The following is a 23,327-nucleotide window of genomic DNA, read 5'->3' as shown; positions in this document are numbered from 1 at the left end:
CAGGGCAAAATGGCTGTCTTTCCTGCATTTACCATTAATACTTCTAAAAGGGGAGTTGGGTGGAGCCATTGATAAAACATGAACTTAAATTCTATCATTTAGCAACGCAGCTGGAAAGTCAAGTCTGATTTTTACGTATTTCACCTTATTTAATTTAGTTTACTCCAAACCAAAAGTTCTATTATATAAGATTGAGTATTAACCATATCGAACACCCCCTACACTCCACAATGGACCTTTTGGTCACGTGCTTATTACAATCAATAAAATTTAAAGAAGGTTCGTCAGTAACGTGAAGAAAACGCATGGGGTGTGTTAACTTCAGTGGACACGGCTGAGCTGTCGGTTGTTAAACAGTAACCCAATTAAAGATTATAACAGAACAATCGAAAAGAAAACTCTGTTGTACAAGTATTAGGCAACGCAGTGTGCCAACAAAATCATATCTGTATATACCTGTGTTATTGTTATTTAAGGCAAGACGCGACAGGTGAATAATTTTTAAACGATAGATATCACAATCAGTATTTTACGGTTGACTACTGATATTCTTACAAGTATTTTTTGAAATGGATTTTTTTTAAATTAAGTTAAATTTAAGTCAAGTCACTTTATTTATCCAGTGCATTTAAAAACAACAGAAGTTGACTCAAAGCGCTTTACAGTCGAGGTAAATGCAATTCAATACATAAAAGACATGAATAAAAATTATATTGATACAGATTAATTAGGCCTCGTCTAATTAAATAAACAAAACAATACTCTGACAGAAAAAGTTGCAGGAATATCTTTTCTTTATTGATTAAGCAAGACATACCATGCACTTTTACAAAAATAAAGGTTTTATGACCATTTAGTATAAATACCGTAATTTTGGGGGAAATTCCTCTTTAATGTCCTTATAATTAAGGCTAGATGTTAAATTTTCTTGAATGCAGGTCATATGAATGAAATCAAAATAAACAAGTTTATTTTGATTATATTTATCTGCGTTTGGTCAGATAATCAAAATAAGCTTTCATATATATCACACCAGACCACAGACAGTGTAAAAATAAAAAAAAAAATCGTGTGTGTGTGTAATTTTTACAGTCTGTGGTCTATCTATCAATCTATCTATATATCTGTTTGAACCCCCTCCCGTCCAGTAGGTGGCGATAGCTCTGCTCTTCACATGTAGCACTTCTCGACAAAGAAGTTGCCCGATAACGCCACGGATCAGAAATGGCAGGTACTGTTAAGAAGTATGTTACTGGAGCAGAATAATAACTACAATGGCAGGTTTGTTAGCGAGGATTTTATTTTACCCCACACTGGCTTACAATGTGGTAATGGAGAAAATCTCTTCTCGGCGATGGTTTGATCGCGTGGACCAGACTGTCATTCTTGGGGCTTTTCCATTCAAGTCCATGACCAAAGAGGTGCGAGTGTTTGGGTCTAAACTTTAAGTTCACAGTGCTGGAAGTTGTAGATGTGTGTCTTGAGCTTTTCAGAATCACTATACTGTAAGAAAGAAATGGTGAACATTAGGCGTCATGTTTCCTGGAGAGAGAAAAAGACTCCTACTAATCGTAAGACGAAATGTCTTCTCTGTTTTCATGCAGCTGGTTCAAGTGGAAAATGTTCGAGGGGTGATAACGATGAACGAAGAATACGAGACAAAGTTTTTCTGTAATTCAGCAGAGGTGAGTGCGTCCTCTACCAGGACACAGAAGTGCAAGCCTGTTCTACTGAGCATCATGGGTAATTCCACGACTGAGGTGCCAAGTGTTCCTTGTAACTCAAACAGTAAATATTAAAGGTGCTGACTGCAAAGTCATCTGAAATTTTCAAATTGTTTTTCAAATTGTGCATGGCATTTTCCTAGGTGGGCGGCACGGTGGTGTAGTGGTTAGTGCTGTCGCCTCACAGCAAGAAGGTCCGGGTTCGAGCCCCGTGGCCGGCGAGGGCCTTTCTGTGCGGAGTTTGCATGTTCTCTCTCCCCGTGTCCGAGTGGGTTTCCTCCGGGTGCTCCGGTTTCCCCCACAGTCCAAAGACATGCAGGTTAGGTTAACTGGTGACTCTAAATTGACCGTAGGTGTGAATGTGAGTGTGAATGGTTGTCTGTGTCTATTGGCCCTTTTCCACTACCCTTTTTCAGCTCACTTCAGCCCGACACGGCTCGCGTTTCGACTACCAAAAACCAGCACGACTCAGCTCGTTTCAGCCCTGCTTAGCCCCTAAAACTCGCACCGTTTTGGAGTGGGGCTGAAGCGAGCCAAGCCGTGCCGAGTGAGGCTGGAGGCGTGAGCAGACACTCCCCTGTGCACTGATTGGTGAGGAGGAGTGTCCTCACATGCCCACACACGCCCCGCGAGCGCGCTGGGATCTGTAAACACCGCAAACCCGAAAGAAGAATAATTATGAATTACGAGAATTTCTGAAGCCTTATGCGCCTCGCCTCATCTATACGCTCTTGCCAGTATCTGTTGGCGTTGTCGGTGACAACAAGCCACAGCACCAAGACCAGCAACACTAACGACTCCATGTCCTCCATGTTTATTGTTTACTATCCGGGTCGTGAGACTACCGCTTAAAAGATCACTGAATCAGTGACATACAGAGCATCGTGGATGAGTTCGCGGAGCGCAAGGCTCGTCGTATGCCCTTCAAATAATGCGCGCAGTAGGCTATTGATGTTTTATTATGAGCCATGTACAGTATGTCGCCTAATGTTTTTTTGTTTGAGTTACATGTTCGTTTGAAGGACTTAATGTACAAAATAACATAGTTGCACCCCGTAGTGTTGAAATTGGTAAACACAGTGCATTCAGTGAGGTTTGCACCGCCCTCCTTTTATTTCTGACTCTTCCTGTCACCACTCTGAGCGCTCATTCGTATGCCCTTCAAATAATGTGCGCAGTATAGGCTATTGATGTTTTATTATGAGCCATGTACAGTATCCTAATGTTTTTTGTTTCTGAGTTACATGTTCGTTTGAAGGACTTGATGTACTAAATAACATAGTTGCACCCGGTAGTGTTGAAATTGGTAAACACCGTAGTTGCGGACATTTTGTAGCCTAAAATGATGTTATGATAAGCTTTAATAAAATGCCCGGTCATTTGCCCCGCCCCCGGCCCGGCTCTGACTTGTTCCGCCACTGTCACTGATGTCACTGTTTGCGCTGCTTAACGACATCACGTGACGTCCACCCACTTTCGCTAACTCCACCCAATGTGTCCACCCACTTCCAGCCAGCACGGTTCAGCGCGGTTGTAGTCGAAATGCAACTTCAATAGCCCCGCTCAGCTCGACTCAGCACGGCACGGCTCAGCCGCGTTTGTAGTGGAAAAGCGGCATATGTGTCAGCCCTGTGATGACCTGGCGACTTGTCCGGGGTGTACCCTGCCTTTCGCCCGTAGTTAGCTGGGATAGGCTCCAGCTTGCCTGCGACCCTGTAGAACAGGATAAAGCGGCTGGAGATAATGAGATGAGATTTTCCTAGGTCTCGCAAGAACAATATCATACGGACAAAATGTGATCATTTTGATGTGCTGAGGGTCGCTTTTCCCCGTTTTCCAACCCCTTGAGGTAAACAGTAGGGCCATACGGAAACAGCCGAACGCGAGGAGCTTGAACTGATTAGCATAAATATGGAACTGTGTCACACCAAGATGGCAACATGCAGAAAACATCATGACTCTGTATCAAGCTCGGAGAATTTTGAGTCACAGGGATGTAATTTGTGGTTGACATTCGGGAATAGATCCATGAAACAAAAGACAAAGATATCTCTTCTCTGTTCCTGCTTTTGTGTTATCGTTTCTTTCTCTGTAAGATCAAGACACTAGGCATATAACTCCATACTCGTTACCATGGAGTCGAGCCCATGCATTCTAAGGTTAAGATAGCTAAACCCTAGCTAGAATGATTTAGTTATCTGTCCAGTAAAATGGCACTTCATTTAAGCTTGCTCTATCTTGCAGTTGCACTCACTAGGCAGGCTTTCCCTTTTTTCTGGCAGAAGAGCAGAGTCCGCCATGTTTGCCCATGCCGACTTCTTTTGGTTAAAGGTAGGTCAAACATGCCCCACAGTGGTCATGTGATATTGTTGCTCACTTGCTTTGGCAATCTATGCAATCGTAAAATGCGGGACGCTTTTTATCTCGGCAAAACATTTACACATAGGATACACAGTATGTGCAGCAGCGAAACATCTCGAAACTCCAACAGCAATAGAAATAGAACATTTTGCCCAGAATTCAACCTTGTAGTCAGCACCTTTTAACAAAATACTTAGTTTTTAAAAAAATTATTCAACGATTAAAATGTTAATCCATCTAATTTTTTACAAGGGTTTTTTTTTTCCCTTGAGCTGGTCACATTTTGCTTTTAAAACAGGGAGAGGTTGAAAGTCATAGGACTTTTGCAAATACATAAAATGTGGTTAAGGACAAATAATTTTACTTACTTTTTTAAATAATAACTTACTTTAGTATATTTGAATAACAAGGTTTTATTTTTAAAGTGACCTTGTCAGCCTATATCACAATATCATTGAAAATAAAGAAAAACGAATGAAAGAATGTACTTTTCATCTTCCCATGATTTTCAGGAAATTTGGTTGATGCAACTTCTTGTTGAACGTGTCCAAATATTTTATGAGTGAATGTATTCAGGTAATAGGGTTGAGCGAATGTTGAGGGACAGAACTAAAATTTCGTAATAATGGTAACTCTTGGAAAACAATGTTTCAGGCATGAGATGTTAAACATATTCTCACATTAGTGCTAAGATAATGTGCTTTCTGAAGTATTTTAATGATTATATGTCAAAGTAAAGTACAGTGAATATTAGGGTGCATCAGTTGCCCCCTAAAAATGAAAAGTTCCTCCGATCATGATGCAGTTTTGTTTTTATGTTCCTTTTGGTAAGAAAACACACTGGGTGAAATATTTTGACAAAATTCAAAAGTTTAATGGTGGCACCAGGAGCTCAAAGTTATGGAAAAAGCTGCTATTTTATGACTTTTATGACAATTTCGATCACTTTTCATGAAACATTATGGCACCTTATAGAGTATACCAAATATCTTAGATACACATTTTTAGTACATATTCTAAATATATATCATCAAGCACAGTTTGAGTTTTAGCTGTTCATTGAATCATTGTTCAACTACTTTTAAACAATACAAATGTATTATGAATCACATTAATGCTTCTCAATCCCTTGCAAAGGTTCTTAACATGATCTCTGTGTCACAAGAAATCAATAAATGGAGTCCAACATTGTGATTCAAACTTTACGCGAAAACATAAAATAAGCGTTTTTTTGGCAAAAAATGAACCTCATGGTGCCACCATTAGACTTTTGAATATGGTCAAAAAATTTTACAGGATGTCTTTATTGGTGAAAAGGAACACCCAAACAAAAATGCATCAGATTTTATGAAAGTGAGGGCAACTGATGCACCCTAGTGAATATACGGCCATCCTTAAAAAAAAAATCCGTTTCCTGTCCACCGGGTGAGCAAAAAAATTTTCAGTCGGGAGGGAAGGATTTTTTTTTTATATGGATGGATAAGAAATCGCAATGCTGTGTTTGCTTTTCCTTTCAGTACTTTTTTATTACAAAAGCAGACACATTTAATTAAATGACAGTTTAATCAACTGAAACTTGTACAAAAACTTTAGCATTTTAAATGCTGACTGCAACATTTGCAAAACTTTTACAAAGGTACTTAAAATGTCTGACACACGGACTTTTTGTAGTTCTAAAATCGACCGTTAGGCCTAGTTCGGATGAAATTACACTATTAAAATGATCACTGAATGATTTGTTTTTCTGAATCTTTACTAGTTTGTTGTTCGCTAGAGTACCATTTTGCAATTTCACACTTAAGCAAATGTTTGAAAACTCCGGCTCGCCCTCCTTCATGGTGGCTGCCATTTTTTTGTGCCGCACGGCGCATGCTCAGAGCTGATTCAGTTCAGAGTGCGCGCGCACTCGGCGGAGGCAGTAGTGTGTCGGAGGGAACAGAAGCAGCGATAACGCTTATTTTGTTTCTGGTAAATCAGTCTTCTCTCGTTCAATTACGTGCTGGCATCAAAAGACACCGTTGGTTGTAAATGAAACCAAACTGAGTCGTTGGAGTGTATTTTCATACACAAATGGAGAAATGTTCGCTGAGTGTTTAATTGTGTAGCCCCACTGCAGACCGTTGTCGTTGTTAATTCATAGCATGCTCAGTTGCGTGAATGTGTCATGCACCGAAAATAAGAGATTTACAAGCCAGGAACGCCTCATGATGCAATACGCAAGAAAAGATTTACTGCCATTTTACTTTGTATTTGAGTAAAGTGAATAAATAAATGGTCTGTGGAAAATACATTTAATCCTGGAAACTGCGTGCACAGGAGTTTATTTTGTGTTTACTCCCCCTGGCTACTTATTTGTCATGGCTGGCTAGTATGAGCCTTAGTGGAAAGCCCTGGGAATGCGTAAATGTCAAGTTCGATTTTAGATTTACGAACCCGAAAAAAATGTCGAAAAACCGGCGTTAAAAAAAAAAAAAATTCAACCGCACAAACGGCACTCACCCGGCCGGTGGACCGGAAACAGAACATTTTTTAATAATGACCTATATTTCAAAGTATGTTTCAAAGTAAAGTCAGGTTTGTGAACCCTGTAGAATTTTGTATATTTCTGCATAAATATGATTTAAAACATCAGATTTTCACACAAGTCCTAAAAGTAGATAAAGAGAACCCAGTTAAACACGAGACAAAAATATTATACTTGGTCATTTATTTATTGAGGAAAATGATCCAATATTACATATCTGTCAGTGGCAAAAGTATGTGAACCTCTGGGATTAGCAGTTAATTTGAAGGTGAAATTAGTCAGGTGTTTTCAATCAATGGGATGACAACCAGGCGTGAGTGGGCACCCTGTTTTATTTAAAGAACAGGGATCTATCCACTGGCGGCTCGTTAATAGGGGCGATTTGGGCGACGCACTCCCAAACAGGGAGGGAGATTTTTTTTTTTTTTTTATCTACTCCTACTACCAACAGTAATGTCATTGTCCAATCAGGCTAAGGTCGCGCCTGGTGTAGCCACGCCCTTTTGGGGCGATTTCTGTCAGGTTCAGATTTGCCCCAAAATCTCCCATTGACACTAATGGTACGTACGTTTTTTTCGAAAATTCTGCTCCCAATGCATTTTCTATTGGGTTTTATGTGCGCGCACAAGCAGCGTGCTTACGTCATACGCCTGTTGCGCCGCGCAAGTGTTGCCAGATTGGTTTTAAGTGCATTTTGGCGGGTTTTGAACATAATTTTGGGCTGGAAAATGCAACTTGCGCGGGAAATGTGTGAACATTCTATGAAGATGGCGGCGAGTGTTGAGGGCAACAATACGATAGCGTCTCTGAAAGAAGTTCCCTTTAGTCGTCGTACCAATGAGGAGAAAACAGCAATCAAACAGCGAGGACCTCCTAGACCGAATTTAAACATCAAGCAAGTGTCTACGAAGGGGGAGAAGACCTGCTCAAGAGGTTTTAACAAGAACTGGTACCATTGGAAAACTTGGCTAGCTGGCTGTGATGTAGTCAATGCTCTTTTTTGCTACCCTTGCGTTCTCTTCCACCCTGGAAGTAGCACAGCAGACGGTACAGTGATATCTGATATTTCAATTTACTAGGCAAAAGTTGTTTTTGGTGAACTGCTCTTGGTCTGGCCTGTCACCTAGGACCTGTCTGCCTTGGGAAACCCTAACAGGGGCATAATGCCCCCGACAACATAGCTCCTAGGATCATTCAAGCACACAAACCCCTCCACCACAATAAGGAGAAAAAATCCAGGACCGTGACGTCGCCCGGTAGGACGCAGCCGGGGCCCCACCCTGGAGCCAGGCCCGGGATTGGGGCTCGTATGCGAGCGCTTGGTGGCCGGGCCTTTGCCCATGGGGCCCGGCCGGGCTCAGCCCGAAGAGGTGACGTGGGCCCGACCTCCTGTGGGTTCACCACCCACAGAGGTAGCAGTAGGGGTTTGGTGCAGTGTGGATTGGGTGGCAGTCGAAGGCAGGGGCCTCGACGACCTGATCCCCGGACACAGCGGCTGGCTGTTGGGACATGGAATGTCACTTCGCTGGGGGGGAAGGAGCCTGAGCTTGTGCGGGAGGTTGAGAGGTACCGGCTAGAGATAGTCGGGCTCACCTCCACGCACAGCTTGGGCTCTGGAACCCAGCTCCTCGAGAGGGGCTGGACTTTCCACTTCTCTGGAGTCGCCCGTGGTGAGCGGCGGCGGGCTGGTGTGGGCTTGCTTATAGCTCCCCAGCTCAGCCGCCATGTGTTGGAGTTTACCCCAGTGAACGAGAGGGTCGCCTCTCTGCGCCTTCGGATTGGGGAGAGGGCTCTTGCTGTTGTTTGTGCCTACGGGCCAAATAGCAGTATAGAGTATCCGGCCTTCTTGGAGTCCCTGGGAGAGGTACTGAGGGGTGCTCAGACTGGGGACTCCATTGTGCTACTGGGGGACTTCAATGCTCACGTGGGAGACGACAGTGACACCTGGAGGGGCGTGGTTGGGAGGAACGGCCTCCCCGATCTGAACCCGAGTGGTGTTTTGTTATTGGACTTCTGTGCTAGTCACGGTTTGTCCATAACGAACACCATGTTTGAGCATAGGGGTGTCCATAAGTGCACGTGGCACCAGGACACCTTAGGTCGGAGGTCGATGATCGACTTTGTAGTCATTTCATCTGATCTCCGGCCCTATGTCTTGGACACTCGGGTGAAGAGAGGGGCTGAGCTGTCAACTGATCACCACCTGGTGGTGAGTTGGATCCGCTGGCGGAGGAGGAAGCTGGACAGACCTGGCAGGCCCAAACGTATGGTGAGGGTCTGCTGGGAACGTCTGGCCGAGCACTCTGTTGGGGAGGTCTTTAACTCCCACCTCCGGGAGAGCTTTTCCCAGCTTCCGAGGGAGGTGGGGGACATTGAGTCTGAGTGGACCATGTTCTCTACCTCCATTGTGGACGCAGCTGTTCGGAGCTGTGGCCGCAAGGTCTCCGGTGCCTGTCGTGGCGGCAATCCCCGAACCCGGTGGTGGACACCGGAAGTAAGGGATGCCGTCAAGCTGAAGAAGGAGTCCTATCGGGCCATGTTGACCTCCAGGACTCCTGAGGCAGCTGACGGGTATCGGCAGGCCAGGCGTGCTGCAGCTCGGGCAGTTGCAGAGGCAAAAACTCGGAACTGGGAGGAGTTCGGGGAGGCCATGGAGAAGGACTATCGGTCGGCCTCGAAGAAATTCTGGCAAACCGTCCGGCGCCTCAGGAGGGGGAAGCAGTACTCTGCCAACACTGTTTACAGTGCGGGTGGGGAGCTGTTGACCTCGACTGGGGACATTGTCGGGCGGTGGAAGGAATACTTTGAGGATCTCCTCAATCCCACCGTCATGTCTTCCACTGAGGAGACTGAGGCTGATGACTCAGAGGTGGACTCGTCCATTACCCAAGCCGAAGTCACTGAGGTGGTTTGCAAGCTCCTCGGTGGCAAGGCACTGGGGGTGGATGAGATCCGCCCTGAGTATCTCAAGTCTCTGGATGTTGTGGGGCTGTCTTGGTTGACACGCCTCTGCAACATCGCGTGGTGGTCGGGGACAGTGCCTCTGGAGTGGCAAACTGGGGTGGTGGTCCCTCTTTTTAAGAAAGGGGACTGGAGAGTGTGCTCCAATTATAGGGGAATCACACTTCTCAGCCTCCCAGGGAAAGTTTACTCCAGGGTACTGGAGAGGAGAATTCGACCAATAGTCGAACCTCGGATCCAGGAGGAACAATGCGGTTTTCGTCCTGGTCGCGGAACACTGGACCAGCTCTATACCCTTCATAGGGTGCTCGAGGGTTCATGGGAGTTTGCCCAACCAGTCCACATGTGCTTTGTGGATCTGGAGAAGGCATTCGACCGTGTCCCCCGTGGTATTCTGTGGGGGGTGCTTCGGGAGTATGGGGTTCGGGGCTCTTTGCTAAGGGCTGTCCGGTCCCTGTACGAATGGAGCAGGAGTCTGGTTCGCATTGCCGGCAGTAAGTCAGACCTGTTCCCAGTGCATGTTGGACTCCGGCAGGGCTGCCCTTTGTCCCCGGTTCTGTTCATAATTTTTATGGACAGAATTTCTAGGCGCAGCCAGGGGCCGGAAGGAATCCTGTTTGGGAACCACAGGATTTCATCTCTGCTTTTTGCGGATGATGTTGTCCTGTTGGCTTCTTCAAACCAGGACCTTCAGCATGCACTGGGGCGGTTTGCAGTCGAGTGTGAAGCGGCTGGGATGAGAATCAGCACCTCCAAGTCCGAGGCCATGGTTCTCGACCGGAAAAGGGTGGCTTGCCCTCTCCAGGTTGGTGGAGAAGTCCTGCCTCAAGTGGAGGAGTTTAAGTATCTCGGGATCTTGTTCACGAGTGAGGGAAGGATGGAGCATGAGATCAACAGGCGGATCGGTGCAGCCTCCGCAGTGATGCGGTCGCTTTACCGGTCCGTCGTGGTGAAGAAGGAGCTGAGCCAAAAGGCGAAGCTCTCAATTTACCAGTCGATCTACGTTCCGACTCTCACCTATGGTCATGAGCTTTGGGTAATGACAGAAAGAACAAGATCGCGGATACAAGCGGCTGAAATGAGTTTCCTTCGCAGGGTGGCTGGGCGCTCCCTTAGGGTGAGAAGCACAGTCACTCGGGAGGAGCTCGGAGTAGAGCCGCTGCTCCTCCACATCGAGAGGAACCAGCTGAGGTGGCTCGGGCATCTTTTTCGGATGCCTCCTGGACGCCTCCCTGGGGAGGTGTTCCAGGCATGTCCCCCCGGGAGGAGGCCCCGGGGAAGACCCAGGACACGCTGGAGGGACTATGTCTCTCGGCTGGCCTGGGAACGCCTCGGTGTTCTTCCCGAGGAGCTGGCCGAGGTGTCTGGGGAAAGGGAAGTTTGGGCTTCCATGCTTAGACTGCTGCCTCCGCGACCCGGTCCCGGATAAGCGGAAGAAGACGAGACGAGGCAAAAGGTGTGTGTGTGTGTGTGTGTGTGTTTTACCAATGGTAGTTTAACATTGCCATGTTTTTGTTTTACCAATGGCAGTTTAACATTGCCATGCTTGGAATATTTCAGTAGCCTCAAGTTCTCTCTGACTTGGTGTAAATTAAGCATATTTTCAGTTTTTATATATTGTACAGTATGTGTTCATTGGAGCCAGCAGCACCTTACCTTTTTTCCAACTTGTTAAGCCAAGTTGCACTGACTACAAAACCTTGTGTAACCTTGTGTGTGTGTATAGCTAAATAACTAAAGCCTTTTGTGTTCATTGGCATGCTTGTAATACTTTAAATTTCCTTTTAAGGCATGGCTTTCTGGAGGAATTCTTGGGGAAAAAAACTGCAGAATTTATTTAGAATTATTTGTTGTTAAAATGGTGCAATTCCATATAAAAAAAACATAATTAAGCTGCACACGTTTGTTTGATGGTTATGCTTTTCATCTTTTTCAAAACTTAAATAAACACTTGTTTTGGATTTATATCCTGCCACTTTAATTGGATTCTTTATAATTGAAGAAATTAGAATATGTTTATAATTAAGAATGTGTCTACTTATTATAGAATACTGGAATAATATGAGAAAATAAATGAGTAATGTAATATTAATTGATTGTGATGTTTTGCTTTGAAGGCTTCACAATGAATCTTCCTTAGTTTTAGCCTGGCAAGCCAGACTAAATGTGAATATTTGCCACTCGTAGGCAAAAATATTTTTGGCGCTAGGCGGGTGGGTCTAGTTTACTAGGCGACCATAGTTTGCCACCTTTAACTTGTTCAGTGTTGCCACCTAGTGGAGAGAAGAGATATTGTCTATATTGATATCTGAATTTACTAGGCAAAAACAAGTTCGGCCAATTGATTTGCTACCTAGGTCAATTTACTTCAGTCCTGTGGACATTTACGGTCCGTGTAGACATAACGGGGGAAAATTGCCCCCCCCCCCCCGAAAAAAAATTCAGGAGCCGCCACTGGATCTATCAAAGTCTGATCTTCACAACACATGTTTGTGGAAGTGTATCATGGCACGAACAGAGGAGATTTCTGAGGACCTCAGAAAAAGCGTTGTTGATTCTCATCAGGCTGGAAAAGGTTACAAAACCATCTCTAAAGAGTTTGGACTCCAATCCACAGTCAGACAGATTGTGTACAAATGGAGAAAATTCAAGACCATTGTTACCCTCCCCAGGAGTGGTCGACCAACAAAGATTGCTCCAAGAGCAAGGCGTGTAATAGTCAGCGAGGTCACAAAGGACCCCAGGGTAACTTCTAAGCAACTGAAGGCCTCTCTCACATTGGCTAATGTTCATGAGTCCACCATCAGTAGAACACTGAATAACAATGATGTGCATGGCAGAGTTGCAAGGAGAAAGCCACTGCTCTCCAAAAAGAACATTGCTGCTCATCTGCAGTTTGCTAAAGATCACATGGACAGGTTAGAAGGCTATTGGAAAAATGTTTTGTGGACGGATGAGACCAAAATAGAACTTTTTGGTTTAAATGAGAAGCATTATGTTTGGAGAAAGGAAAGCGCTGCATTCCAGCATAATAACCTTATCCCATCTGTGAAACATGGTGGTGGTGGTGGTGGTAGTATCATGGTTTGGGCCTGTTTTGCTGCATCTGGGCCAGGATGGCTTGCCATCATTGATGGAGCAATGAATTCTGAGTTATACCAGTGAATTCTAAAGGAAAATGTCAGGACATCTGTCCATGAGTTGAATCTCAAGAGAAGGTGGGTCATGCAGCAAGACAACGCCCCTAAGCACAGAAGTTGTTCTACCAAAGAACAGTTAAAGAAGAATAAAGTTCATGTTTTGGAATCGCCAAGTCAAAGTCCTGACCTTATTCCAATCGAAATGTTGTGGACGGACCTGAAGCGAGCAGTTCGTGTGAAGAAACCCACCAACATCCCAGAGTTGAAGCTGTTCTGTACGGAGGAATGGGCTAAAATTCCTCCAAGCCACTGTGCAGGACTGATCAACAGTTACCGGAAACGTTTAGTTGCAGTTATTGCTGCACAAGGGGGTCACACCAGATACTGAAAGCAAAGGTTCACATACTTTTGCCACTCACAGGTATGTAATATTGGATCGTTTTCCTCAATAAATAAATGACCAAGTATAATATTTTTTGTCTCATTTGTTTAACTGGGTTCTCTTTATCTACTTTTAGGACTTGTGTGAAACTCTGATGATGTTTTAGGTCATATTTATGCAGAAATATACAAAATTCTAAATGGTTCACAAACTTTCACGCACCACTGTATACTGTAGTTAAGGTGAGCTGGGAGAGGCAAAAGTGTTTGTAGACATGTTATTGATGTTTTATTCATGCTAGAAGCTATTTATCTTTAAATTGTCTGTTACCTTTACATGCATAATTCAAAATATATTATTGACGAGACACAAATAGCACCCAAATAATCATTTTTAGCCAGTATTATGTTGTTAGTTCATAACACTGAGTACTATTCAGTATTGGAGCACATTGATGTTATGTTCAGGCCTTTGATCAGGGTCAAGGTTTAAAATATTATTTGCATAAGATGTAGGTTGGCGGCACAGTGGTGTAGTGGTTAGCACTGTCACCTCATGGCAAGGTTCTGGGTTTGAGCCCAGTGGCTGATGGGGCTGTTTCTGTGTGGAGTGTGCATGTTCTCCGTGTCTGTGTGGGTTTCTTCCTGGTGCTCCGGTTTCCCTCTACAGTCCAACGACATGCAGGTTAGGTTAATTGGTGGCTCTAAATTGACCGTAGGTGTGAATGGTTGGTTGTCTCTATGCGTCAGCCCTGCGATGATCTCGTGACTTGTCCAGGGTGTACCCTGCCTCTCGCCCATAGTCAGCTGGAATAGGCTCCATCTTGCCCACGACCTTGCACAGGATAAGCGGTTACGGATAATGGATGGATGGAATGGAATAAGATGTAGGTCTCCATAAGCAGTAATCCACATCTGAGTATATGTGTAATTTTTATAGACTGACCTCCTCACATTATAGTAATGCATAAGTCTCATGATGGCAATAGTCTAAGGACTATTACTTTTATTAGTTAAAGTAATATTTATTGTGCATGTGGTTTTGTAGGAGTGGAAATCAGACGGTGTTGAGCAGATCAGACTCAGCACAGTGGACCTGACCGGAGTTCCCAGTCTGGAACATATTCACCGAGGTGTTGATTTTGTTCTGAAACACCGTGATCAGGGCACCAGTGTCTACATCCACTGCAAAGCAGGACGTTCTCGCAGTGCCACTCTGGCTGCTGCATACCTCATCAGGGTGAGTGACAGATTGCAAAAATGCGGATGAGTCAGTTGCTGGAATATGAAAGTCAAATATGACACAAGTTGTCTCAGCACTGGAATATATTTTCAGGCTTTTGGTGCAGACCTATACATGGTGTAATACAAATTGTTCACGGTACCCGCGGTGTCTTAAAAACTTGGTCTTAAATTTACTATTAGAAAATTAAGGCCTTGAAAAAGTATTGGATTTCGTTTGCAGGTCTTAAATTTTGCGCATCAAGTATTATTTTCCCCCTCTCTTATTTTCAGTCCCACAAATGAACAGTATTCCGTTTCTCGTGGTTAATGTGTTCCGCCCAATCAGAAGTGGCTGCTCTGTCACGATCAGGGATGAGAATTTTCTGCCGATCAGCGGATTTCCGACTTTTTCAGACCAAAATGATAGTTTTTGAGATCGATGTAAATCCGTTAAAAAATTTTCGGAGGGGGGGGCATGATTAACGATCTGTGGTCACCTTATAACGCAGACATCCCAAGTCTCCCGGAACTTCTGGGAGTCTCCTGCATATTGATAGAAGCGAGCAAGAGCGTGCGCGCGCAACATTAAGGTCTGCATTACACATCTTAGAATGTGCGCGCACGCGAGGGAGACTGTGTGCAGTGTTGCCAGATACTGCTGACGTTTTCCATCCCAAAATATGTTCAAAACCCGCCAAAATGCACTTAAAACCGCCCAATGTGGCAACACTGCCTGTGTGCCTGTTCATATAGTGCATGCCAGACAAAGAGCATCCTGATTGGGTTACTCAGCAAAATAAGCCAATCAGCTTTCAGTGTGGGCGGGCTTTTATCCCTTTTCTCGAGGACCGAAGTTTTCAGTTGAGTCAGTGCGGCCTACAGGATCGGCATGGCAGAGAGCGCGCGCCCCAAAAAACCGAAGTACAAAACCCACTTCACCTCAGATTACACAAAAGAATCTCCCTGTCTAATAAGGGTAAACAATAATGACAGTTTCGCGCGATGTACTGTTTGCAACAGTGATTTCAGCATTGCCCATGGTGGCTTAAATGATTGTAAAGGGCATGTTGAGGTGAGGAGTGTCATTTCATGTGCATTATATTTAGATCTACAACAGGCTGTCATGAAAAGACCAAACTTATTGAAGATTTCCATAAAGTAACAATGTATGAATATACATCATATATATCAAATACACGTCATATATGTGTGTATCTTTTTATAAATGAGGTTAGCTTGTCTAATGTAGCATGTTGGGGAGAATCATAGTATCGTATCTATAATTCTGATAAAATTTTAGGTATGATACCGTGTATAACTCTCCTACTTATTGCTCATTTCATGGGGGGGAGGAATTGCTGGCATGTGCTGCACGGGAGCGTCTGCCCAAATTTTTTAGGCAGAGATGAACTTATAGTTTTTGATTTAAAAAAAAAAATTCCAATATGTAATGCCAATTGTATATGCCTGTTCTTTAACTCAAAATCACCATCTTGATCTTCAAATTGACCATATGGTATATGTATTACATTGCACAACATCCTGTCCAGATAAAACCTAGTTAGTACACACAACAGTTGAAAGGGAAGTGATAAGTGATGTTGAATGTTGCCTGCTTAATATGCAAGACCTCCTGCTACCATGAGAACATCAGAAGAAAGCTTAAGAGAATTATATGATAGAACTTTTTTCTGGTTTGCACTTCATTTTAAAGGATTAGAGTATTCAAAGACATGAATAGCAAAAATGCAGAAATAGAATACTGTAGAGCTTGTTTATATTAAAAGATGCATTGATTTTTTTTTTTTTTGAAATCATCAAATGTGAATTGATTAAAAACAAGTCTCTTGTACCATATTAATCATTTTCACCTGGTAGTCCACCAAGAAGGGGAATTTATTTCCAAATAAATTGCACCTTTTTGCTGATTTAAAATTATTGGTTTGGGGGTAAAAAAAAAATAGCCAAAAATCATTAGCCCCTGGAACCCCTGGGCCCTGCCCCGTTTTTTTTTTTCAGACTTTTTTAAATATTTTTCATTCTCATCCCTGGCTGTAGCTATATTGTTGTAATAAAACTGCACAGGGGTGCACCCCCAGATGTGTGCATGTTTGCGTACACTCTTTGCACCATTATTATGTTGAGAGATTGTAGCTGATATTTGTAGAGCTTATTGTTCATTAAAGTTATTTATAAGCTTGATTTGATTGATTTATTTTCTGATATTTCATTCATATGCATGCCAGGAAAGGTGTGACGTTGGTCTTAAATTTCATTTACAGTGGTCTTAAAAATGTCTTAAAAAGTCTTAAATTTCAGATTCAAAATCCTGGGGGTACCCTGTGGTTAGTAAACTAGCTGACACCCTGCAGTGGGCAAGCTATGAGGAAAATGGCTGCATTCTCTCTGACTTTATTTTTTCTTTTGTCTTGTATGCGTTATCTGTATTATATCAGTCAATACCACACTTACTCGTGGTATAAAATATCTCAGTAGAGTGGATGTCAAATGTTATGTTAAATACTATATGAGCAGTACGGTGGTCTAGTGGTTAGCACTGTCACCTCACAGGAAGAAAATTCTGAGTTCGAATCACATGGCCAACGAGGGCCTTTCTGTGTGGAGTTTGCTTGTTCTCCCTGTGCCTGTATAGACCCTTCCCACATGACGTCATCGCGCCGCGAGATTTCGGTAGTCACCATATTGGAAGACCAAGTACACATCTATGCAAGTACATACATACATAAAACAAACTACACCTGAAATGTAGCCAGGGCCGGTTCTGCCCTAATCTGGACCCGGGTGCAACATCGCGCAACCCCCCCCCCCCAAAAAAAAAACAAAAAACACACCAGTCTAAATCAGGACAACCAGTGTTCGAACTACGGGGGTACTCGGGGGATCCGAGATCCCCTGAAACAGACATGAGATCCCTTGAAAACATGATTTGGGAAATGTTGGAGGGGTCTCTAAAATATTGGCAAAATGTTTGACATAGCAATCGTGTGTAACGGGAAGCATTTGCATATCCGAAGTGTTGTGTTTACATCAAAGATAAAATAAACCGATATGACGACTGCTGCTGCCAGGTTGGGGACACAAACTAGTAGAAAGGAAGTGTGCCAACAGTGCCAACACACTTCCTTTGTGGTCGATTCTGCTTTAAGGTAAGATGCATTTAATTATTCGTCTATTGTGGGTTTGGAATCGGTAGCCTGACCGATTCGTTCATGTTTGTGGTGCCATTTGTTTGTTGACGCGTGTTGAAATGGAAGATTGGTTGTTGACATGATTTCCAGTGATGCTTTGGTGCTGCTGTGGATCAGATGTGTTGAGTAGCCTGACCGTTTTTTTTTTCTTGCGTGTGGTATCATTGTTGATGCGAGGTTGTTTTTTGAACATGCCAATGCGGACACGATTTCCCCTGATGAGTTATGACTTCAGATGCGATGCGTGTGTGGAGGTGTGAAGTCTGCGTGATATGTGCGTAAGATAGGCTTCTCATGTGTTTGGAGATCCGCGCTCCGAGACAAGCGCAAGCACCCCCCAGGGAAAAAAGGGACCCCCCCGAAAATATCGGCATAGTTCGAACACTGAGGACAACCATCACATAACTATAAACATTTTATATCAACTATTTTAACTAAATGGGCTATAATAAATAAGCCTGCAGGCAGCCACGGCGGGCTGCCTCAGAAAAGTAACCATTCAATGACACAACTGAAAGCCTGCAGCCACGGCGGGCTGCCTCAGAAAAGTAACCATTTGTCCTACCTTAAAACTCGTTTTGCATTTTCTGCCTCCTTTTTTGTATTTTCGACCCTCTGTTTATTTTCTTACCTTTTCTGAAAACCCGATTTGTGTCCAGACATTTTGTTCTGCTGCCAACTAACTAACTCGTCAGGTCTCATCTCTCGAATCCGTGATGAAGAGCAACAATTGATACATTTTTACAAACAGCCAATAAACAGCCAATAGGGAGGTTGCAACGTTCAGGCTCTCCTTTGCTCACAGACACTCAGTAATGCACTTATTCTCTGTCTCCTGGCAGAAAGCTCCTTAGTTTGCTCCCCTTGTGTCTCAATCACAGCTGGTATTCTGAAGAACGACTTCTTTTCACCTTTCCCATCAGCTTTGTTGGAACACCCTAACACAGCACAAAAGTTTACCATTGTAGGTTTATGATGAATCAAGTGCCTCGTGGGTTTAAATTCCGCGCGCTGCCGTTATTTCCCCCTGATCACGAGTTTGTTGGTCTTCCAATATGGTGCAGGGTCTGTTTACTTCCGGTTTCCAGTGACGTCAGTGGGAAGGGTCTATACATTTCCTCCTGGTGCTCCAGTTTCTTCACACAGTCCAAAGACATGCAGATTAGGTCAACTGGCTATTCTAAATTGCCCATGAGTGTGAATGGTTGTTCGTCTCTGTGTTAGCCCTGTGATTGGTGAATGTACCACTTCAGGCAGTGTTTCCCATTGCTGGGTTTCACATGACATCACCGCCACCTCATTAGTTATTCAAATCTTTAGCTGGTGGTCTACCAAAGCTCAGTTGACAAAGCGTTTGTACGAAGAAGGTGCATCGCTCGCATGAAAAATGCTTTACGCTTGCATTGTTTTAGGTTGTTCAAATTTATCAAACCATGAAACTGATAAAAGGTTCTTCAGGGTTCCCTGTGAACTAATAAAAAAGGGTGAATGAACACAGAATTTCACAAAAAGACGTTGAGAATGGTGGCTTTTGAACCTCTCACTGAAACCAAAGGGAGACAATAGACATTGTCCCAAAGCAGCTTTACAGAATCTGAATGACCCAAGACATGAGCCAATTTTATCCTTAATCTATCCTCAATGAGCAAGCCCGTGGCAATGGTGGCAAGAAAAACTCCCCCAGACGACACGAGGAAGAAACCTCGAGAGGAACCAGACCCAAAAGGAAAGCCATCCTCACCTGGACAACAACAGACAACATGACTATAGCATTAACAGTTTTAACATGAAGTCAGTTTCGTTGATGTTATAACTCTTCATGGAAACTTGAGTGCAAATCTGTTCATGACAACCGCAGTCCCAAAGTTAGCAAGCCAACTGTAGTCCTCAGCCACAAAAGCATTACTGTGAGTGTCCAGAGTGTCTTCCAAGTGTGACTTTCAACTGTCCATATGGGGCCGTCCTCCACAGGAGTGATGTGATGAGACTCCAACCAGACATGGGGCATCAGGATGGATCAGGCAGGTCTAAGCAGCAAAAGAGGTCAGCACCTTGATCCCAGGATTGACCTGTAACTCGGACACACAGAGTTGGGGGGAGAGAAGAGAGAGAAAACACAGGTTGTTGGGTATGCCCAATGTCACCTGAATAAGTAGGTACAGTATACATTTTGTGCTGAGTACAAGCAGGGACTCCGGCAAAACTAACTATGACAGCATAACTAAAAGGAGAGAGCCAGAAGGTAACACAGGCATGAGGGAGCCCCGGGACATAAAGCAGCCAGCCACTACACAGTCAACAAACTTGAGTGAGCAAGCGAGTGGGGGACTGACCGCATCCATACATCCCAGTTTACCAAAACACTCTGTCTGAGGACCCTCCAGATCTACACCTCTCGTCTCGTCTTCTTCCGCTTATCCGGGACCGGGTCGCGGAGGCAGCAGTCTAAGCATGGAAGCCCAAACTTCCCTTTCCCCAGACACCTCGGCCAGCTCCTCGGGAAGAACACCGAGGCGTTCCCAGGCCAGCCGAGAGACATAGTCCCTCCAGCGTGTCCTGGGTCTTCCCCGGGGCCTCCTCCCGGGGGGACATGCCTGGAACACCTCCCCAGGGAGGCGTCCAGGAGGCATCCGAAAAAGATGCCCGAGCCACCTCAGCTGGTTCCTCTCGATGTGGAGGAGCAGCGGCTCTACTCCGAGCTCCTCCCGAGTGACTGTGCTTCTCACCCTAAGGGAGCGCCCAGCCACCCTGCGAAGGAAACTCATTTCGGCCGCTTGTATCCGCGATCTTGTTCTTTCTGTCATTACCCAAAGCTCATGACCATAGGTGAGAGTCGGAACGTAGATCGACTGGTAAATTGAGAGCTTCGCCTTTTGGCTCAGCTCCTTCTTCACCACGACGGACCGGTAAAGCGACCGCATCACTGCGGAGGCTGCACCGATCCGCCTGTTGATCTCATGCTCCATCCTTCCCTCACTCGTGAACAAGATCCCGAGATACTTAAACTCCTCCACTTGAGGCAGGACTTCTCCACCAACCTGGAGAGGGCAAGCCACCCTTTTCCGGTCGAGAACCATGGCCTCGGACTTGGAGGTGCTGATTCTCATCCCAGCCGCTTCACACTCGACTGCAAACCGCCCCAGTGCATGCTGAAGGTCCTGGTTTGAAGAAGCCAACAGGACAACATCATCCGCAAAAAGCAGAGATGAAATCCTGTGGTTCCCAAACAGGATTCCTTCCGGCCCCTGGCTGCGCCTAGAAATTCTGTCCATAAAAATTATGAACAGAACCGGGGACAAAGGGCAGCCCTGCCGGAGTCCAACATGCACTGGGAACAGGTCTGACTTACTGCCGGCAATGCGAACCAGACTCCTGCTCCATTCGTACAGGGACCGGACAGCCCTTAGCAAAGAGCCCCGAACCCCATACTCCCGAAGCACCCCCCACAGAATACCACGGGGGACACGGTCGAATGCCTTCTCCAGATCCACAAAGCACATGTGGACTGGTTGGGCAAACTCCCATGAACCCTCGAGCACCCTATGAAGGGTATAGAGCTGGTCCAGTGTTCCGCGACCAGGACGAAAACCGCATTGTTCCTCCTGGATCCGAGGTTCGACTATTGGTCGAATTCTCCTCTCCAGTACCCTGGAGTAAACTTTCCCTGGGAGGCTGAGAAGTGTGATTCCCCTATAATTGGAGCACACTCTCCAGTCCCCTTTCTTAAAAAGAGGGACCACCACCCCAGTTTGCCACTCCAGAGGCACTGTCCCCGACCACCACGCGATGTTGCAGAGGCGTGTCAACCAAGACAGCCCCACAACATCCAGAGACTTGAGATACTCAGGGCGGATCTCATCCACCCCCAGTGCCTTGCCACCGAGGAGCTTGCAAACCACCTCAGTGACTTCGGCTTGGGTAATGGACGAGTCCACCTCTGAGTCATCAGCCTCAGTCTCCTCAGTGGAAGACATGACGGTGGGATTGAGGAGATCCTCAAAGTATTCCTTCCACCGCCCGACAATGTCCCCAGTCGAGGTCAACAGCTCCCCACCCGCACTGTAAACAGTGTTGGCAGAGTACTGCTTCCCCCTCCTGAGGCGCCGGACGGTTTGCCAGAATTTCTTCGAGGCCGACCGATAGTCCTTCTCCATGGCCTCCCCGAACTCCTCCCAGTTCCGAGTTTTTGCCTCTGCAACTGCCCGAGCTGCAGCACGCCTGGCCTGCCGATACCCGTCAGCTGCCTCAGGAGTCCTGGAGGTCAACATGGCCCGATAGGACTCCTTCTTCAGCTTGACGGCATCCCTTACTTCCGGTGTCCACCACCGGGTTCGGGGATTGCCGCCACGACAGGCACCGGAGACCTTGCGGCCACAGCTCCGAACAGCTGCGTCCACAATGGAGGTAGAGAACATGGTCCACTCAGACTCAATGTCCCCCACCTCCCTCGGAAGCTGGGAAAAGCTCTCCCGGACGTGGGAGTTAAAGACCTCCCCAACAGAGTGCTCGGCCAGACGTTCCCAGCAGACCCTCACCATACGTTTGGGCCTGCCAGGTCTGTCCAGCTTCCTCCTCCGCCAGCGGATCCAACTCACCACCAGGTGGTGATCAGTTGACAGCTCAGCCCCTCTCTTCACCCGAGTGTCCAAGACATAGGGCCGGAGATCAGATGAAATGACTACAAAGTCGATCATCGACCTCGGACCTAAGGTGTCCTGGTGCCACGTGCACTTATGGACACCCCTATGCTCAAACATGGTGTTCGTTATGGACAAACCGTGACTAGCACAGAAGTCCAATAACAAAACACCACTCGGGTTCAGATCGGGGAGGCCGTTCCTCCCAACCACGCCCCTCCAGGTGTCACTGTCATCTCCCACGTGAGCATTGAAGTCCCCCAGTAGCACAATGGAGTCCCCAGTCTGAGCACCCCTCAGTACCTCTCCCAGGGACTCCAAGAAGGCCGGATACTCTATACTGCTATTTGGCCCGTAGGCACAAACAACAGCAAGAGCCCTCTCCCCAATCCGAAGGCGCAGAGAGGCGACCCTCTCGTTCACTGGGGTAAACTCCAACACATGGCGGCTGAGCTGGGGAGCTATAAGCAAGCCCACACCAGCCCGCCGCCGCTCACCACGGGCGACTCCAGAGAAGTGGAAAGTCCAGCCCCTCTCGAGGAGCTGGGTTCCAGAGCCCAAGCTGTGCGTGGAGGTGAGCCCGACTATCTCTAGCCGGTACCTCTCAACCTCCCGCACAAGCTCAGGCTCCTTCCCCCCCAGCGAAGTGACATTCCATGTCCCAACAGCCAGCCGCTGTGTCCGGGGATCAGGTCGTCGAGGCCCCTGCCTTCGACTGCCACCCAATCCACACTGCACCAAACCCCTACTGCTACCTCTGTGGGTGGTGAACCCACAGGAGGTCGGGCCCACGTCTCCTCTTCGGGCTGAGCCCGGCCGGGCCCCATGGGCAAAGGCCCGGCCACCAAGCGCTCGCATACGAGCCCCAACCCCGGGCCTGGCTCCAGGGTGGGGCCCCGGCTGCGTCCTACCGGGCGACGTCACGGTCCTGGATTTTTTCTCCATAGGGGGTTTTTGGTGAACTGCTCTTGGTCTGGCCTGTCACCTAGGACCTGTCTGCCTTGGGAAACCCTAACAGGGGCATAATGCCCCCGACAACATAGCTCCTAGGATCATTCAAGCACACAAACCCCTCCACCACAATAAGGTGGCAGTTCTAGGAGGGGAGATCTACACCTTTACCTCATAAACACTAGGGTGCGTCAGTTGCCCCCTAAAAATGAAAA

At 46.0% G+C, this 23,327-nt stretch overlaps 1 protein-coding gene across 2 annotated transcripts in view; it reads left to right on the top strand.

Annotated features, from left to right (window-relative positions):
- The first annotated feature begins 1,191 nt into the window (after window positions 1-1,191).
- The window catches only part of ptpmt1 (protein tyrosine phosphatase mitochondrial 1), a 40,642-nt gene continuing 18,506 nt past the window's right edge, over window positions 1,192-23,327 (top strand). Inside the window, exons 1-4 of one of the 2 annotated variants that reach the window (XM_060911203.1) lie at window positions 1,192-1,421; window positions 1,605-1,685; window positions 3,969-4,055; window positions 14,140-14,331. In XM_060911203.1, coding sequence (XP_060767186.1) covers window positions 1,275-1,421; window positions 1,605-1,685; window positions 3,969-4,055; window positions 14,140-14,331 — 507 coding nt within the window. In that variant the 5' untranslated portion in view covers window positions 1,192-1,274. The remainder of the gene's footprint in view (window positions 1,422-1,604; window positions 1,686-3,968; window positions 4,056-14,139; window positions 14,332-23,327) is intronic. The other variant, XM_060911207.1, reaches the window with a different exon arrangement.

The sequence above is a fragment of the Neoarius graeffei genome, chromosome 27, assembly GCF_027579695.1.
Source record: "Neoarius graeffei isolate fNeoGra1 chromosome 27, fNeoGra1.pri, whole genome shotgun sequence".
Classification (NCBI taxonomy): domain Eukaryota; kingdom Metazoa; phylum Chordata; class Actinopteri; order Siluriformes; family Ariidae; genus Neoarius; species Neoarius graeffei.
Note: the sequence above shows the minus strand (reverse complement) of the source record. Positions and strands in the feature narration are given on the sequence as shown.